The 20,590-nt window shown below is 37.8% G+C and overlaps 1 protein-coding gene across 1 annotated transcript in view; it reads left to right on the plus strand.

Moving 5' to 3' along the window:
• The window catches only part of FAF1 (Fas associated factor 1), a 152,658-nt gene that overhangs the window by 26,198 nt on the left and 105,870 nt on the right, over positions 1-20,590 (plus strand). Inside the window, exons 3-6 of the mRNA XM_008640751.2 lie at positions 7,540-7,586; positions 10,428-10,636; positions 13,782-13,873; positions 14,226-14,314. Of these exons, the coding sequence (XP_008638973.2) occupies positions 7,540-7,586; positions 10,428-10,636; positions 13,782-13,873; positions 14,226-14,314 (437 nt within the window). The remainder of the gene's footprint in view (positions 1-7,539; positions 7,587-10,427; positions 10,637-13,781; positions 13,874-14,225; positions 14,315-20,590) is intronic.

The following is a 20,590-nucleotide window of genomic DNA, read 5'->3' on the forward strand; positions in this document are numbered from 1 at the left end:
ACGATGGGGACAAATGTTGTCATTCTGTATAAACTTTGTGGGTGTAACTTCACGTCTAGCACTTGGAAATACTTTTGAGACTTGCAAAGCTGGGGAGATGCCAGCAAGTATAACAAGCTACAGGAAAAAGCTGACTCATTCCTTTGCCTTGAAAAGCCTGCCAAGAATAACACAGGTAGGGATTGCTTCTCTTACTACTGGGGCACAATTAGTAATTTGGTTATTTAAATATTACTGAATTAATTTAAAAGTCTAAATGGAATAATATTTTTTTTAGCCTAGACTCATAGCAGTCAATTTTTGTAACCTCTGAAAGTAATGGTTTCAAAGTAGCTGTGTGTATAGCAAGGTGATCTCGTTTGTAAAAAGCCTCTTAAGTTAAAGTAGTTGGTATTTCTGCAGGAGGTTTCATGGAATTTCTTGTTTAGAATACACATCTCAGACTTGCTTGTAACAGGTGAGATTTGGTAGTTGCATAAAGCTGTTCAGAAGCCACGTTCCTCTGCTTGGCAATCTGAGAGTCCAGTCTGGATGTCTTGGGGCAGAAAGAAATGATGGTAATTAATACAGCTGGTTTCAGTGAACCTTTGTTGTACTAATCCAGATTGACTGCAGTATTTGACTAATACTTACAGTATGTTTTTGTCAGCACCAGTTACTAAAAATTCTGCTGTTTATTCTGGAATTTTCTACTTTTTTATTATTGTAAACTGATCGCAAGAGAAGTCTATGCGTGGTCTTACTTTTTATCCAGTTTCCCATAATCACAGTATGAGCAGGTCAGAACAAATGTTTTGATCTGCCTGCACCTGCCAGTATCCATTGTTACCAGTTCTGTTGAAAATTAGCCTAAACTAGTATTTGCAAAAAAGAAAGTTATTAGAGCAACATAATTTCAATACATTCACTGTTATCACTGAAATATATGCGTGTAGTAGAGCCCTGTGAGTTAGTTTCACTTTAAGAAATACTTCTGTGCTCAAAAGGAACTAATAAATCTTTGTACTTCTCCTGTTTTGCTTTACTGTTGCATATGAAAATATGTTCCTTTGTCACTTAGATTTATGGTTTGGAAGCAGTTTGAAATTCACTTTTGCTTTTTCAATCCTTTCATGGATGCTTTGTCTCTCTAATGCTTTCCATTATCATTTAATTATTTCTTTTCCTCTTTCTGGGTAATATTGGTTCAGTTTTGAGTTTTGTTTCCTTTCTTTTAAAAGAAACCATTCTCTCCATCGTAGAAAGCATTTGGAGTTCTATCATCCATTTACTTTGTTTGAACATCAAACAAAAATGGATTTTGAATCTTAGGATAAGAAGTTTATCACGTGAAAGCGGAAAATTGGAGTAGAAATATTGTATGTCAGGGAGAATATCACATTTAGCCCAAATTAGCAGTAGAATTATTTGCAATGGAATGACAATTGTAAACAAAGTAATATTAATGACCCATTTTGTGCTGTGAAAATACATAATAAAATAGAAAAGACAAGAAATATTATTTTTAATTTATTATGGATTACTTAATGAGGGCTTTTCAGTGTATTTCGTTACACTTTTTAAAATTCAACAAATCTTGAGTGATCCTCAAGCACAGATGAATACTGGCTAATGTTTCCAAAATATAACAGCCATAGTTTTTTTATTATACAGAACTCAAAACCACAGTGTGTTTGTCTTGTGTGTCATCTTGCCCTCTGTAGTGAGGTTTTGTATGGAGGTTTTGATATTGTATTCACTTAAATAGTCAGAAAAATAAATCTAATATTAAATGCTGAAAGAGTCAGTGAAAGATTAAAACAAGTTTTTCTTTGTTCTGAGTGTGAAACAACAAAATAACCAATTTTTGGTTATAATTTAAATACTGTCCTACAAGCAGCTAGCACCTCTTCCTGTCTTTACTTCTGCTAGTATAGAAAACAGCATGGGGTAAGCTTTCTGCATTTGTGATTTGAGAGAAATTGTTTTTATATTGCGAAGATATTAAATATATAATAGGAAGGAGAGGCAAAATGAACAGCAAAGACACAAAATGCAGAACTTTGGTTTTTTTATCTTGCCAGGCATGTTAAACTGAAGTAAAATCTGAGTTTGTAGCATTTGGGGGAGAATATAGATTTTTGAAAATCGTAATAAATTAATCCTCTCATCAAAAAAAGCTCTTACTGAGTTTCATAGAAATAACTAAATACGTGGTTTATGAGGCTATTATGTCAAGCTGAATACAAGAAAAATATACTAATACTGTAAATCTGAATGTGTCAGAAAATCAGGAGGTTGGAAGAAAACACCCCATGAGCAATTTCCTCCATTACAATTCCCTGTGACTTTCTGAAGCACTTGATGCCATTTGGTTGGATATCTTTGGGTTTTGGATCATCTACTGTGGCAGTTCCTATTACCCTGTCTCAAGGTCTCATTCACATACTGTGTTTGCTTAATATAAACCTCCTCAATTTTTAGCTAAACAAATGTAAAGCTCTGCGTGGGCTTTGATAAGTAGATTCAAATGATCTCACTTGCTGCAGTCAAACCTAAATAAAGCTTTTGGAATTCTGTGGGAGCAGCTTGTGCTGGTTTTGTTAAGCTGGTTTGGTTTTTTTCTCCTGGTGAAACTCGTGCATCTCTCAGGTGTGCAGGGTATTTCCAGCCCTCTCCTCTGAAAGGATTGTTCTTCGAGCACTGTGCTGCTTCAGCTTGCTTTCTCCTTTTGCTTATGGGTGTGTTTTCTGGTACCCTGTTTTGGAGAGTTGATCTTGCATTGTGCTTTGTAAAAGCTCTTGCTCCTCACTGGGCTAGAGGTTCCAATAGGGAAATTGTAAGGAGTCTGTATCTGTCAGCCAAAACCATTGTGTGCTGTGGAGGTTGGAAAGGGGAGGGGAGGAAGAAGAGGTAGCCACTGAGGAAGAGCTCCCTTCTCACCCATTTCAAAAGCCTTTATTGCACTTTTGCCTGAGCCTGCCTTTAACTCTTAATTCATCTACACATTTTAAATTGTGGAAATTTGAAAACTACCTTCCATCTGTAGTTTGTGAAGAGGAAGGAACACCTTTCCTCGTTTGAATATTTAATCAGTATATGTAGACTTCTGCTTTTAAATAATATGGTTGGTAAATCCAGTCCATCCTCAAACTTTGTGAAAACTGAGTATTTACAACTTGTGAGTTTAATGTTTGTGCTATCTAAAACCCCGCATTATTCATAGGACCCTGGGATGAGAATCACTCTGAGATGTACTTAATTGCTTTTAAATGATTAGCACTAGAATTGTGTATTTTGAAGGAAGTCATTGACATTGTTGTTTCAATAGATAATTAAGAAATGGTGGTTCTTGGTTTTCTTTCTGACACTGTTTTGTAGTCATAAAAGACAGTCACAATTAGTCAGAACTGACTAATCTAGTTAAGTTAATATTCCCTTGAGGAAAAGTTCTAAATTTCAGTCTGCTTTGCAGTGTTCTTTAGGTGCCTAAATAATTTCAGAATGCCACGGACTTTTTATGTTGCCCAAATTGTTAATGAATTTGATAACCTTTCATTAAGCCTATTGTTTTATTATTCCCTGTGTTTTGGGGAAACAAAAGAGCTGGATTTAATATATTTCAATACTGTAATTTGGAAGCGTGCTGCTGAAAAAAACACATGAAAAATATTGTTACTTTAAACCTTTGTAATGGGCACTTGTCAGTCCAGTATTACATCACATTCTTGTCATCCTTTTAATTTAAACAACTCCCAGGATTCACAATATGTTTATCAAGATAACCAGTACTGTTGGATGATGGAGTCACATGTGCTTGAGATTGGAAGTTGTTTCTGGATGTCTCTCTGGCCCAAAGCAGGTCCAATTAGGTCAGGTTATGCAGTACTCAATGAATTCTTAAACAAGCTGTTCCAATTCCTGGATATATGATTGATATCGCTAAACAAAATGTATAAATCAAGAACAGCTACATTCAGTTTATAATTTAATGAAATAAATTGTGGGCCTGGTAGTTGTTTGAAGGTTGTCATCAAAACAGAAATTACCCTGTTTCAGGATTGGACAGTGTTATAGCAGAATTTGTATATGGATAGCACTGAGATACACCTAGGATTCTTGGCTTTGGGAAAAATCTTCTGAAAGCCCTGTAATTTTCCATTTAAGGTGAACTTTGCTCTTTAAATAGTGATAGCATTAGGAAAGGCAAATGCCTGTGGAAGCTGTGGTACTCTGGATCCAGCAGGGACACTTGTGGATATGCAGTGTGAGAGCAGCATAAGCAGAGAGTGCTACTTCCCTGGCATCACTCTCAGCAGCAGGTTATTGGGAGCTGAAGGAGCTTTCTGATCCAGACATGGTTTCTTTATATTTAATAACCCATAAATAGATTTAATGCACTGGTTATTAAAATTGTTTCGAGGGTAATACACATTTTTAATGACTATAAATTAGTCACACAGGGTGGTTTTGGTGATCAAAGATCCCTGTTTGGAGACATTAAAAAATGTAGTATATTTGAATGTTTACATAATCATAGAGATGTGATCCTCTCTCAAAGGGGGCTGACACTGGGGAAGAACAGCCTGGAACAGATCTTGCCTTAGTAACGTGTTCTTGGTTTAATTTTTTTTTTTTATAGTCACAACCTTCTCCCAATGAAATTCTAAAGCAGATGGTTGTTCCTTTTTCTTTTTTTCTTTACAGGGTCTACTTATAGCTGTCTTGTTAGAACATGGATATTTAATATTTATGCAGTATGTACATGTGCACTGCTACCATTTGCTGTCTACGTTATTTTAGTCTTCCATCTTGCTTAACAAACAGTGTCTGGACTCTTTAGTTTTACAGCGTGGTTAATAAAGGTCTTTCCATCAAAAAAGTACATAATGCTTCTGCTGTTTTTTCTTACTCCTGTGCCCCTTAAATGTCATCAAGTTTACAAAACTGGGGATATGAACAAGTGAGTTATTCAGTTTTAAAGAAAATAGCTTGGATCCTCTATCATATTTAACCCCTCTAACTAGGCTCAGAAGAAGTTTGAGCTGATTTAATCCTCTGAGACAGAGCTTTGACAGAAGTGTAAAAATGCCATATTGCTGAAGCAGCTTCTTTTCCCCAAGTAAAGAGAATTCTGTTGCACCAGCAGATCATTATTAGTGTAGGTTCTGTGGTACAAAACCTGTATTTGTCTCTGTATCTTACAAATGCAAAATAAAGGATAATTTTGTCTCTCAGCCAACTTTATCTGTTGATTGACAGGAATTAAATGTATGTTGCTGGAGAGTATGGGAGGGAGAAGGCAATCCAGAAAAACACAAATAAACCAAAACCTCCTACTCTTTCCTGGAGGTTTATTAGATGAACACGATCAGGAGTGGTGTATGACTGCAAAAACCACAATGATGATAAATGAGACACGTTAAAAAGAAACCACTGATTATTGCCATGCACAGTGGATAAACTGATTTAAAAACTGATCTGGTAGGGAACTTTGTTTTTGCTGTAATTTGATACAGCCTCATGGGTTGTTGCTGTAGCTTATGGGTTCCTCTGACCTTTTCCCTCTCTGCTTTTTTAATTAGTATTTATGCAATATTTATTTCTAAATGTGGGATAAATCTTATTGCAGTATCATAGTAATTTAGCTGAGCTCAGCAATAAAACCTTTTGACTTCATGTAGCCTTAACTATTAATGTAAATTGTAAAAAAATCATGTTTATATATTCAGAGAAAAAACATAGCATTTAAATCTTGATTATATCTATTTTTGTGTTTATCAAGCACTCACTTAAGCTACATTTTTTAATGTCAGTTTCTACAAATGCTGTTGATAGATGATGACTGTCAGTTGTTCAGTCACAGGGTGTGACTTTGTCCTCCTGGAGTACCAGGGAATCTATGAACTTCTAAACATCAGTGTTCCCTTCTTCACTGGGCACCAGGCACTCATTCACCAGGTGTTCTGGCCAACAGGTCAGGTATATCTGACATATGAGGATGGATATTAGAAGTTGTGAGGGTAGAAAACGGATGAGTTGCTGCTGCTACAGGGGAAAATGAAGAGCAGTGGGATGCTACAAAGCTCTCTTTAACCTTGCTGCTAAGCCTAACAAATATGTACCTCATATGTGAACTCAACAACAGTGGTTAAAAATCACCTGAGAGAGAAATAGAGTTAATCTTTTGGGGTCTGTTTTTTCTCCTCTCCAGATTTTTTAAAAATTGTTTCTCATTCCCTTGTCAAATTCCCTCCCGTGCTGTTCCACATTTGTTATCTGCCTGCTGCTGTGCTAGGATTAAAAGTCTGAAGTTAGGCAGGGTTTTGACATCTTTGCTCATGTGCCTTGTGACAATAGTCAGGACAAAGTTTAATCAGCTGAGGAGCTGGTATGTAAGTCATCTTCACCTGCTCACATGGTGTCACTTTTACTGCTCCTCAAATATGAACAATCCTAGCAAGGAGATGATTTTAAACACCTTTCTTGGTGGTACAAAGCAGTCTGAAATAAGTTGTCTTCAAAATACTGTTGAAGAGGGTCTTACTTGCTGTCCAAGTTTTTCCCTCATCCTTACTTAAAACTTCAAAGTTTATTGAAACTTCTGTAGCATCAGATGTGCTGGAAATGCATTACAATTTTCTGCAACATAAAACAGCAATGCTGCAACAGGCTGAGCAGATAATTTTGTCAGAAGTGGGATTTTGAACTTGAGAATGGGATATGTTTGGACAAGTTTAAAAATAATGTATTTTAATATGAGATGGAATTCCTTAGGATACTTTTATAGTTAATAACTGTTGTTTCAAATAAGACCAAACCTGAATGCAGATGGCCAGGTTTGTACTTCTACTTATAGAAGTTTTTATTCTGATGATCTGGACAGTATGGAATGGTATTTAACTGCGTAAACCCTAATTAAAAAATACTTCCTTTTCTACCTGAAGATAGTTTGAATTTGTGGGATGGTCCCTTGTGTGATTGCCTGGCAGTCTGAGGAAGCTGGTTGGTGTCTGTGTGTATGAGGTGTAGATGTGATGGAGCTGCTCTGGAGTAGCTGTTTGCACCAGCTCAGCAGCTGGTGAGCACACGGGGCTGGCAACACACAGGGTGTGTGCAGCTAGGCAGCTTTATGAGCTTGGGCTTGGCCATGTCTGGTGCTTCTGGGAAACATTAGATTTTCTGTGGACGTGCTGTGAGGCTGCCTGGGCTGTGCACAGTTGGCTCAGTGTGTTTGGGAGTGTCCCCTGTGTGTGAGTACCAAAGTGTTACACTGACTGCGCATGGGCCATGCAGTTTATTCCCAGGAATTCCACCTGGGAAATCTATCACACGCATACAGGAGTCTGAGCTTCAGATCATGTTTGTTTACACTTAGATATGGTTTTTATTTTATGCAGATACCATAATGATAGTATCATTTACCAAGAATATTCACAAAATAGAGAGCATTTTAGGGCATGTTTTGAAGCAAGCTGACAACTCTTTAAAACATTTTATAAAAATTCTGATGTATTTTTGTTCTGTATGCTTGACTCAAAATTTGTTTTCCCTTTTCAGGCAGCTATAAATGGTGTTATACCACAAGAAAATGGCATTCTACAAAGGTAAGCACAGAGAACTGGAGTAGTACATACAGAAAATGATGCTGGGTAACAGTTACTTTTTTTTCCTTCCTGAATCCTAAGAAGATGACATAATTCTCCTTTTAAAGCTGTTTCTGGAGCCACAAATTCTATTCCTGTCAAAGCTGATTTAACATTCAGTTTTTCCCATACTGATAGAGGACTAGCTCAAACATCTATTCAAAATAGTTAACTTTTATTTTGAATTCACTCGTGGTTGGGTCATTCTGTGCTGGGTTGTCTCTTTACAAAGACTGGATGTTGGTATGCTTCTGGCTAAGTATTTCTTTTTCTTTATGCATTTTTAAAGGTATTGATATTCCATGCTTCCCTATTTCTGGCCAAAACCATTTGTACTTGGTTTTTTTGTTTGTTTTTGTTTTTAATTGAATTACAGGCAGCAGAAACTGTGATAGATAAAGTAAGGTTGTTCCTTTCTAAAAGTAGTTTTACTGATTTTTCTTTCAGCTTCTGAATTAAATTTTGGCTTGCATACTGATGCTTGGGTATCTTGAAGTCACTGAAATTTGATCTTCTAAGTGCTGATGAGGCAATTCAAAATAGCAGAACAGGAATTGAGCTACCTGAGAGAGACAGTAAAACAGTGTTTAAAATTTTGTTCAGAAAAATACTTAATGTACTATTTTAAAAAGTTTAATGATGAAAAAAGATACATAATACAGGCAAAAGGGTGCTTGACATCTGTCAATACTTACTAAAGCTATCATTCAACAGAGTCAGGTTTTGATTGAGGATAAAACTATTTGCTCAGTGAAGTTACTAAATATATATTTACTGTAAGGTCTGTTTAGTCCATGTGAGATCAAGTCTTGGTTGTGTGGAGCGCTCTCTCTACCTATGTTTACAAGTTGTGACCTCAAAGCATTTGTATCTAAAATACCAGAATGTTTGATTGGGTGAAAGAAGCTGGGGAATAGTTAGAGTAGTTAGTGCCTGTCTTCGATCACAAGGTGGTCCAGTGTCCACTTACATCTTTCTTCCACAGTAATTTATTAATTTTTAGAAATTATTGGATAATCAAATGTGTTTCAAATGTGTTTTTTTGTTGTTGTTTTGTTTTTGTCTTGTTTTGTTTTCTTCCAATGGAAGTGGTTTAAAGGGAGGCTCAGAAGATTTAGAAACCTGGTTTCCAATGGTTTTCACGAGGCTTATTTTCCTGATGTGAGGCTTTTAATGTTCTATTAGAGGTTGCTAGTCAGGTCTGTAGGATGCCTCTTGTGGTGGAACCAAATAGAATTAATACAACTGGACTTGAACTAAGTTAATTTATTGAAGAGAAAGAAACTACATTTTTAGTGTACATTTACATTTAGCAAACTACAGTTGCTTGTTTTGTAGTACAAACCTGAGAGTTGGGATATTCATTGCTTCTTGGGTCTATTAACAGAATTGTTGTAGTATTTAATTCATAGCTGGCCACCAGATTGAAGACAGTAACATATCACTTGGTATTTATATTTTTTTAAATCCTGGAAATAAGACTGTTTCCTGTACTCTTTAGAGCTCTGATGTGGGCCTTTGACTTTTGAGCCATAGGTCTGGGAGTGTGGGTCTTTGTAGCTGGGCATTCATCCTTCTGAGCATGCTGATGTGAGAAGTGAAGGAGCCCCTTGTTTTACAAGCATAACATGTTTTTCTGTTTCAAATGTGAAAGGCACAATGATGGGATTTGCAATAGCTGAGTACTGCTGCACTTCTGTGACATGCATACCATCCACATTTGCACTTTGTAGAGTTCAGACCTCCTCTAGATGACAGATTTGACTTACTCTATGAAGCTTTTCCACTGAGAAATCTCATGGTATCTTCAAGAACAGAAGGCATTTTTCAAATAAGTTCTGATAAAGAATGGAAATGAGATAAGTTGTGTCCCAGCATTTCTGAAATCCACCATGGGAGCCTGTAACTGCCCAGCATCTTAAAGCCCCAGGCTTACCTGATGAAGTTTCTTGCCTTCCAAATTTGGTTTCTGTACATCATAGGGTTTTGGGGTTTTTTTTGCCTGGAATAATGTTCCTGAAATTTCATGTTTTGTTACGCTTGTTTCTAATCCTAGTTACATGCTTCTTGTGGAGAGGCTCACTGAGGAAGATGAATGCTTCTGAATAGTGAGGGTTTTCCAGTTTATTCTGACCTGTAATTCTGTGGGGTATCCTTGGGTCAGGTATGGAGACATCCTTATATGAATCTCCAGGAGCCTTGCAGGATTTTGAACTTGAAGGCAAGCTAGAATTCAGCATTGCATTACTGTTGTACTTCTAGGTGGTTTTTTTTTTTTTTTTTTAACAGGTGCTTCATTATCTTAATTTATTTACCTTAAATATATATCTGTTTTCATATCTGACTTGTTTTTCACTAATTTGGTGTGGGAAAATACCAATCTGCATGCAGAATTTTGTGCTGTATTTCTTATTCTCATTTCCACTGGATACTAGCCCAGTGATGTAGAAAGCTGGTCGTTGCCATGGTGCCAATTTTTATATGGTCACAACACTCCTGGAACAGGAAATAATCCTTCTCCTCAAGATAATTCTGGTATTAATTACATAGTGGATTTTAAATGCTTGTTTGTCATCAGTGCTGATCTCCTATAGCAATCCTGAGCCCTGAAATGTTAAAATTGCTGATAAAGAAGGGTTTTTTTCATTTTTAATAAGCAGTATTTTCAGATATGACAGCAGTAATTCAAGAGGTGTGTGCTGGACTGTAGTGAGTGAATAATACTGTCATTTTGCTTTCCTAACTTCTGGTTCGATGTACCAAGCTGTTCTGTTTAAACCATCTTTTCTGCCTATCTTTCAGTGAGTACGGTGTAGAGACTTTGCATGGACCAGCGTATGGCCCCACCAGTCACTCTACTGCAGCTTCTTCAACTCCCTCCTCCTCCTCAGCATTTCGCCATGTAGTGCCATCTAGACAAATAGTGGAAAGACAACCTCGAATGCTTGACTTCAGGGTTGAGTACAGAGACAGAAACGTGGATGTAGTACTTGAAGACAGCTCCACAGTTGGTAAGGATTTGTAAAAATGAAATTAAAACTGCTATCATGAAACTAACAAAAAAACCCCCCCAAACTAAAAAGGTTCAACCCCAAAAATCCAAGTCCTGAAGCAAAGCAGAGCAAAACACTTCAAAAAAAAAAAAAAAAAAAAAAAAAAAAAAAAAAAAAAGACCCCCCCCAAAAATGCAGCCTCCACAGCTACTAACTGTTTTCAAATCTCTTTGCAGCTTTAAAAAAGCAAAATTTCACTAATCCATTGTAAAGGTTAGTGATCTATCAAATATTTCTTTTGAAATCTAGTTTTCTTATGAACTTGCTTCAGAAACAAAATGGAGATTAATGATTAAGTTGAGGCATGAAAATGTAATTTGGGGTAGGATTAGTGTAGATGCAACCTATTAATGAGTGGATGATCTTGGCATTTCCTCTTTGAATCTGTATGGCATCTCTTTCTGCACAGGATTAGTGGCAAGATTAGAGGAGTTCTTCCTGGTGTGAAGAACATAATTGAATTCTTCTTAGTTCAATTTTTATTTGACTCTTTCATTCAAATTAAGATGAATTTTGTAGTTTTATTGTCTTTATCCTAAAATTGATTGCATTTTGTAGCAGTATGTTAGAAGTGTGCTATTGCTAGTGTTGCAGAGCATGTTACTTTTTACATTCCCCAAACTGGGAGTTAATTTACTTCTGCTAAGGAAGAAAAGTATTTTTATTTTTAGTGACGAGCTTATACAGATCCAAATAAGGAGCTCCATGAAGAAATAGTTGATGAAAGCAATTTTTCATGCTGCAGCCTTTTGTTTGGGATGAAATTTGGAAATTGAAACTTTTGATCCTTACTTGTCTTTTCAGCAATGGATTTGGTGTTGGCTGCCGCCACCTAGCGGTGATTAGTTTGAATTATTGATGGGTGTTCCATGTTTCCTTTGCACTAAGTTACATCCATGGAAATTAGATACAAAAATCTGATCAGATCAGAATTTTGCAGCTGTACTGCTCTGATTTTTCTTTTCTTATTAACTTCTTAATGACTTTTACCTGAAATCTGTAGGGCAGAAGGCAGTTAATGTAGAACTTCTGTCTGTGTCTTGGGATATAAAGAACAAGGGCAGCCTTGTGTTTAAAGTCCTGAGAAGTGAGCAAGGCAAATTTTAGAACTTCAGCTGTGGGCTTGAGGAAATTATATTTTTTGCTTTTTTGGGGATCTGCTTGGCAGGATCCCATGAGAGGCTGCCCAGGAGGGCCCAGGGGCCCAAGAGTGCTGGTTGATCTTCAAGGACAGCCTCTTCAAAGCACAGGAACAGTTCCTTCCACCATGCAAGAGGAGCAAGCATGGCAGAAGGCCAGCACAGAGGAAAAAAGCACTGCTGACTGAGCTAAATTGAGAAAGAAAGTACCTGGAGGTGGAAAGTAGTGATGAGCTACCCAGCAGGAGCACAGAGATGTGCAGGTTTGGAGTTAGGAAGACCAAAGCTCAGGAGAAGGTGAAACCACTGAGGGAATAGAAGGATTTTTGTAAGTACATCAGTGTGAAAAGAAAGGCTAAGGAAAATGGGAAGCTGTGCTCAGTGGTGATTGTTGAACTTGGTCTGTGGGAAGATTATGGAGAAACTCCTTTTGGAAGCACTCTTTGAGCACAGGAGAGAAAGGAAGGTGATTTGGAGCAGCCAGCATGGATTTAGTAAAGGCAAATTGTGCCTAATCAGTCAGCATTATTTGCCTTTTACAATTTGGTGACTGGCCACGTGAACAAGGGGAGAGAATGTCACTGTGGCTTTAGTAAGGCCTTTGACGTACTCTGCTATTGTATTTTTCTAGTCAAAATGTTAAGATAAAAACTGGATAAAAAACTGATCAAAATAAATCTTAATCTGATCAGAGAAAGTGGCTGATATTCTGGAGGGCAAGGCTGCTGTTTAGCAGGTCCTGGACAGCCTGGAGAAATGGAATGACGGGAGCCTCCTGAACTTCTAAGAAAATAAAGTTGAAGTCCTGCATCTGCCACAGGATAACTCCATGTTATCCCCACCTGATACCTGGCTGAAGGCTGATGGGCTAGAAAACAATTTAATGAAAGGGATCTGGGGTGCCTCGGCAGTGAACTCTTGCAGTGAAGAAGGCCTGCCATGTCCCAGACTTTGTTGGTGAGAGCATAGCCAGTGGATCCCAGGAAAGAATTATTTCCCTCTATTCAGCACTTGCCAGACTGCATCTGGAGCAATGTGTTGGGTTTTGAGGTCCCCACTACAAGAAAGATGTTGACATTCTGCTGTAAGTCTGGTCAGGTGTCTGGAGCTCTGGGCTAACAGGAGGAGAGGCACAGAGAAGAGAATTTGTTCAGCTTGGGGAGGAAAGGGGAAAGGTACAGACCTGACCTCTGTCTACAGCTGCCTGCTGGAGGACGCAGAGAAGATAGAACCAGACTTGTCCTGGAGGTGCATGAGATTGGGAGGCAATAGACACAGCATCCAAAATTCACATTAGATAAAAGGATTTCTTTTTTTTTGTCGTTGTTGTGAGGGTGGTGAAGTACTGAAATAGGTTGGCCAGAAAAGTTGTCAAACTTTCATCCTGATGTGTTCAAGAGTCAGCTGGACAAATCCTTGACTAAACTGGTTTAATTAGACCTTTGAGTTGGGTTTGGCCACATGAGCTCCAGAGGTGCCTTCCAGCCTGAATTATTTTATGACTGTAATAATTACAGGGGCAGAAGAGCATCAAAATGTACAAAACATTGAAAAATGCAGAGCAGTCAATTGTATGAACATTCCAGTTCCTCAGGTCAGGACTAATGATAATGAAATTTGGTTTCAAAAATATGCACCCTCTGTTGCTGGCAAAGTCTGGTGCTCCAGATAGCACACAGCTGCAAATGTGTGTGTCTAGTATATATGGGTTATAGAATCACCAAAATATGTGTCCAAATCTTCAAATCCTCATGTGATTCTTCAATCATTCATGCTTTGTGATTTATTTTTTTAAGCTTCATTTGTCCTTTACTGTTTGAAGGGTACGTTACAAGGGTAAATAAACTAAAAATGCTTCTCCTAGTAAATTTTTCCTTGCTCTTATTTTTTAATTACAGCTCCTTGCTGTTTGGAATAAAGCAGTAAATATAAATTTTATGTATTTCTTTTGTTTTTCCCTGTAGGAGATATCAAACATATTCTAGAAAATGAACTTCAGATTCCTGCATCTAAAATGCTGTTAAAAGGGTGGAAGACTGGAGATGTAGATGATAGTGTAAGTTTTCAACTGTGTTTTCAGTTAACTGAACTCAGTTTCAAACTGAGCATCTGTGGGTGGGGATTACAATGCAAGAATTGTGAGTTTCAAACAGTGTCAGATGTCTTGGATGGCACACAAAGAACTCTTAATCTAAACCACTGCAAAATATAATCAGGACAAATAAGTTTATGTCGGGTTTATATATAATGTGGCCCCCTACAAAAATGATGTTCTGAAGTAACAGGAAGTGTATCTTGAAAGAAAATATTTGGTGATATTGTAAATACGTACCAATAATTTAAAAAAATAAAATACTGTGTTAGGATTGGTGAATGTTTTATATTTATAATGATTTTTCTCCCCTCAGACTGTTTTAAAAAGTCTACACTTGCCAAAAAATAATAGTCTTTATGTTCTCACACCTGACCTGCCTCCTCCTTCTTCAAGTCATTCTGGGTAAGTCTTTTGTCCATAAATTCTATTTGTATGGTTTGGGTTTTTTTGTGATTTTTATGAAGCCACATGTGTATTTGCAGGAATCTGCAGTCAGTAAATACAAAGTGTTTTCACTGCACTAGTGACTGTTGGGATGAACTAACTCAGCATCTCGTTGAAAAGAAGCTTGTTGGAGTTTTTAAAACTTTGGTGGGGTACATGAACCTCTTAGGTACATGTGGAATTTTACATGTCCCAGCTGTGATGACTTTAATTTAACAGAAGGTTATTCTCTGTGGAAATAAGAGCTGGCCTTGCATAAGTTGCTGCATTATGTTGGTTCATTTAATGTATTGTGTAAATCATTCCCAGCAGGTCAGAATTTTCTTTCTGAAATGTTTGTTACATTATTTTATCTTGTACTTTAAAAATATATGTAGATAGCCTGAACAATTAATTTCCTTTAGTTGAGCAGGATATCTTTTATTACTGATTTGAACACTCAAGAAGTAAGCAGTGAGTGTTCATGTGTCACAGAATCATCAAAACTTGAAGAGACCTTCAAGATTATCTAGTTCAACCCACCATAATCACCCCTGAAATATATCTCCAAGTGCCACATCCAGATGTCTCTTGAACACTTCCAGACTCCACCACATCCCTGGGCAACTTAATCCAATGCTTAACCACTCTTTCAGGGAAAAGTGTTTTTCTAACACCTAATCTGAACTTGCTGTGGTGGAATTTAAGGCCATTTCCTCTCATCCTTCCACTTGGGACATGGCAGTGGAGACTGACCCCCAGCTGGCTCCAACCTCCTTTCAGGGAGTTTTGAGAGTGAGAAGGTCCCCCCTGAGCTAAAGGGTTTCTCCAGGCTAAACACCTCCAGCTCCCTCAACCACTGCTCCCAGGATTTTCCCTCCAGACGCTTCCCCAGCCCCGTTGCCCTTCTCTGGACACGCTCCAGCCCCTCAGTGTCCTTCCAGAGCTGAGGGGCCCAACCCTGGACACAGCACTCGAGGTGTGGCTTCACCAGTGCTGAGTACAGGGGGACAATCACTGCCCTGGTCCTGCTGGCACACTATTCCTGATACAATGCAGGTGCCACTGGCCTTCCTGGCCACCTGGGCACAGCTGGCTCGTGTTCAGCCTCTGTCGACCAGCACTCCCAGGTCTCTTTCTGTTGTCAGGGGATATTGCAAATGTTTGACAAGGAAATGATGTTTTATGGAAAATGCTCTTATGAAGTAATTAGCAATTACTTCGGTTTGTTTTCTTCCTTGCCATTCCCTTTCCCGAAGGCAGCCCTGTATGTGCTCTTCCCCAGGAAAATGGGAATTTTACTCGGTAGCCGCTAGAGGGTGCGCAGGAATTGAGCCTGGGAAAGGAGCTGCTCTGGACCACCCAGCACAGGGAGGGAGGGATGCGTTTGGAATTGGACAAAATGCATGGATTTCAGGTTGTCTGAAGAGGGAGTTGGCTTCCTGCCCTTCTGGGTGATAGAATATGCTACGAGTGCAGCTGTATTACTAGTGAGAGGAATTCTTTGAGAGTCAATAGAAATCAATAACTGCCTTCCTAATGACTGAAACTACTTTGTATATTATTAAAAGGTACTTGTGCACATTAACATGTAGTCTGTGGAGGAAATAAGAATGCTGATACGAATTATAAAAATAATAATGGTAAAGAAAAGGAGCATTAAGAGAGGGAATAGTGGCACTGGAACAGAGGGTGGTGTACATGAACTGTATGTGCAAACAGGAGCTGTATTTGTGTGTGAAAACAATAAGCTATTGTAGTTTAGCACCTATTTGGAGAACAGTGAAAAGACACTACAGCTGCTAATTGTTTCCATTTCCAATTTCAAAATTTTCTAGCCAGGTATTGCTGTATGTTGTAGTTTGAAGGTTATAATTCTAGAGAGAAAACTGGAGTCTGAAGAGAGTTGTTTATTGCAACTGCAGTAAAGTATATAACAACAAACTGTTTAAAAACAGTTCTTAGCCTTTTTTATTGGATTAATAGTTTTAAAGAACTTCACTTGATAGAAAAATCAAAGTAGTGTTACCTTTTATAGTTTATATTTGTTTCATAGTGGAGATTAGTTCTGGATATTTTTAAGATAAAAGTTGGTAGCTTTGGGACAGCAAACGATGACTAATTAGGGGCTATTTAAACACGGATAATTTGAAGGCTAGATCATCTCCCTGAAGTCATAAATTCTAGATGAAAGGGGAGGCTTGCCTCCAATTAAAGCATCAATGCAGATCAAAACACATCTAATTGAAGCAATGTACCAAACCCAGTTACACTGTTTACTGCCTACTGTTAGGTCAGTTATTATTCAGATTAGTTTGTTACCCACAATTTTTGAAAGCATCATGCTCACTTCTATTATTAATGGATGTTAAGGAACTTTGCCTCTTGCTCTGTGAGTTCATCTGTTGTTTTTTTCAAATGCCTTCTGTTTTGAACTAGAGATAAATAGTTGTGATTTGAATATCTCCAGAAAGTGATATTTGAAAAGCCTGAGATTCCAGTATGTGATATTTTATCTATATGCCCTTCTTAAAAGGAACAGTCTGGCCTCAGCTCTATAAGCTCCAATCTGTGCCTGTGAGGCAGAACAGCATCTGAAACATCCTTTTCCAACATATTGGAATGAAGACCTTGAAGTTTATTGTGACAGACTGAATGGGCTTAACCCAGAACTGACTTAAAATCAGCATCTAAATGTAATGGCAAAGTGATCCTGCAGTTTAAACAAACAAAACTCTCCTAGGGTATCTTTGTTCATCAGTGGCCTACCTAAAGCTTTTATAGGTAATAGAAACCCAGTGAATTACTACCACATACTAGTAAATTGAGGTGTAAAGATGAAATTTAAATGTCAAATACCACCTGTACAGTTCCACCCTGCTTCCACAATTTCAGCTGTCAAAGCCATACTTATCCGTGCATGATATCCAGAACAATAACCATGTGTTCTGTGAGACCTAATGAAATCTGATTTCTAGTGAATTCCTGCCTCATCCCAGCAGCTGCAGTAAATTAGCCTTTTCCTTCCCTGCTTCTCATCATCTCACCTACCTCTGATGCTGCTTCCAGTTCTTCTTGAGTATTTTGTAGCACCTGCGTAATACTTTTTCCTTTGTGTAGAGAATCAGCCTGCCCTGTGTCTGTTCTCCAGCTGGCAGTCAGGTAGTATCAAAGCAAAGGAGAAATCATGTCCTGTGGGTACTTCTGAGATCACTGGCCAGAGGTCACCTGGATGAGTTTAAAGTGCTGCACTTTAAATGCAGCCTTTTACTGAGGTGGGTGGTAATTTGGGTCTCCTTCCTCCTCCTGTCTGTTGATTTGTACCTGATCTTTGAGACCTTTCTAGCACTATGAGCCCTCCTTAAAACCAGTGACTATGTTCAAAAGTTACCAGATGGGAGCTAAAGTTACCAGGTGGGTGGAGAAAAACATGATTTCCCTTGGAAAGCAATCTTAAAAGGAAAGATGCCAAAGAATGTCCATCATTAAATGTCCATGTGGGGAGATCCCTTGCACCAGCTTTGTCAGATTACATTAATCACTTCCTCAGTGCGCAATTCCTTCCCTTTGTTGCCTTGGATGCTTCTTGAAGGCTGACAATACCCAGTTCAGGAAATAGGTTTAGGAGAATGCAAGAGGGAAGCATCAAAAGTGTGGGCACGGGAGTCTGGCCATGGAGCTGGGTCACCTGGATCATCTCTCCTTTCTATCCTGTATGTTCTGGGAGATGCTTTTTATCTTTTTTTTGTTGCTGTTGTCATTTTAATGGATATAATGTATTTTATATTTGTAATGTTTTTGCTAAATAGCTGAAACTTAAAGATAATTTATTATATGAATCATTGGAAAGTTGAAAGGCATTAAAACCCCAGGTGCATACCATGGAGATTATTAGAAATAATGCTATTTTGCTAAGTGATTGTTACTTGCTTAACAAGTGTAATCATCTGTGTAGATAAGAAAAAACCCCACAGTCCCCATTTTTCAAGCAGTAGGTCCATATATTGCTGAATGCCTCTGCTTTAGATCATTGCAGAGCAGTGGTGGTGGTGATGTGGTGTCTTGTTGTACGTTATCAACTGTAGCGGAGTGTTAATTAAGAACGATGTAACCTGCAACTCCAATTATTAGTCCTGTCTGTTTAGCTGGACAGGAGCAGTGTCTTGCTTTAGTTACTTTGAAAGCTTCCATAAGAATGGTAAGATTAATGTTTTATTTTCACATCTGTTCATGAGACAGTTTAAAAATCCTGAAGTTTAAAATGCAATAGAATGTAAACAAAAGGGCTTCTGCTCATTTACATGTTAGCCAGATTTGCTAACTGATTGCTGTTTGAACCTAATCTGCCACCTCCTGCTGCATTAGCTACAACAAACATTACATTTACATACTGATTTCTTATTTTGTTTTAATGTAAATAATCTGTAATTACAGTAAATTTGGACTTCTGTTGACATGAGCTTATATAAATCTGTAAGTTTAAAATGGAAATGTTAATTACCTTGTGTCATACCTGTTTATATAAAAATCAGAGATTTTGGGGGAAATTTCTGTGTGACTGAGAAAGATATTGCCTAGTGGGAAATACTGAATGTATTTCATAAAAAGTGGAATGAAAAGGAGCATTTACATATCATTGATTAAGGATTTACTTTTGGTATCAAATTTTAAAATATTACTAAAATTTCAAAGAAAAATGCTATTAAAAAGTAAAGTATGGTATAAAAAAATCAAAGCATTAATGCAATCACTTAACAGCAGATAGAATCAATTGTTTTTTATGTCTGGGTCTCTTGCTAGAACTGGTCAGAGCAATCACTGTGCTCTGGTCTATTTTCTTTTGTCTGTTCTTGGACTCCTTTTTTGGGTGTAGGCAAATGGAGGATTGGTGCCCAAAAATATAGGTTCCCTTGCCTCCTGTGCAGCATAACGAGTGCAGAATCATTCAGCTGAGGTAAAAAAGTTGTAATGGCAGTATATCAGCTATCAGCAAATGCTTTTGAAAGCTGGGGTTTGCAGTAGGGGAAGAATGGTTCTAGTAAGAGTGGCCTACTTTAGTCCTCTTTCTAGAATTTAGTTTTGTTTTCCCACTAATTAATTCTCAGATTAATTGAATTCTCTTAACACTGGTGGCAACAAAGAAAAAGAAGGAAAAAAAAAGCAAGGAAATATGTCTTGACTTTAATGGGACATAGTTTGACCTGGATTTTTTTTCCCTTTTAATGCAGCTATTTTATTTGGAAGATTGTAGCCAACTATACCATTTGTGGGAAAATTAAATAGCTGCAAACAATGAAGCCAAAATTTGAGAGATGTGCGTGGTAATCGAAGTCAGTCTTTTCAATATACTTAAGTGGACCTAAAAGGAAATAAAAGTAAGCTTCAGCTTACTGTCACTGAGAAGTTTCCTTTAAATACATTTATCTTGTAAAATTTTTCATTGCCTTAATGGCTGAAATACAATTTTTGGGTGAGATATATTTTGGTACGGGTAATCTGGGGTAATCTGCATCCCCCTTTGCTGAAAGAAGTGATAATGGGAGGGACAGACATCTTTGACTGTGTGTTCACATCACGCCCATCCCACACAGGAGGGTGGGTACCAATGCTGGCATCAGTGACCCATCAGTTGTGCCATCAATTCCTCCTCCCTTTGACTTTCTAGTGGGCACTGTCCACATCCTACAGCTGTCAGACCATGTGAGATTTTGATGTAGCAGCTCCAAAGACTGGAGCAGTTGACCAGTGCATTCCTGTGTAAGCAGAAGTAATGTTCCTCATTATGTTATTTTTCTGAAGAAAAAGTGAACAATTAACCATGCACTATATTTGCTAACACTTTCAAACCCAGTTTTTCCTCAGTTTTTTTCAGGGTATTTTTTTTTAGCCACCTTAATTTTCAGCCTCTTTTTTCACTCTGTTTGTCGATGAATATGTGCTGAGAATTTGCTTGTTAACAACGTTCAGCTTGTGTTGCTTAGAAATCCCAAAAGTAGAGGTGTCAAAATTGTTAGTTACTTCAAAAATTAAAGCTTTTCATTTTTAGGCACTTAATTTAAATTTGTTTGAAGAGTATTTTTTCCTTTCCAAAATACTTCCTGCTCTCACAAGTGGAAAACTTTTCCTACGAGCGGATGCTTTTTATTAACAAGCTGTATTTTGAGTTGTACTGAAGTGTGGATATCATGCATAACTGGAGATACTGAGGGTTTGATCAGACTGGCCTGTTTCCTTCTATGTTTACATCAATTACAG

The sequence above is a fragment of the Corvus brachyrhynchos genome, unplaced genomic scaffold (assembly GCF_000691975.1).
Source record: "Corvus brachyrhynchos isolate BGI_N302 unplaced genomic scaffold, ASM69197v1 scaffold48, whole genome shotgun sequence".
NCBI classification, from domain to species: Eukaryota; Metazoa; Chordata; class Aves; order Passeriformes; family Corvidae; genus Corvus; species Corvus brachyrhynchos.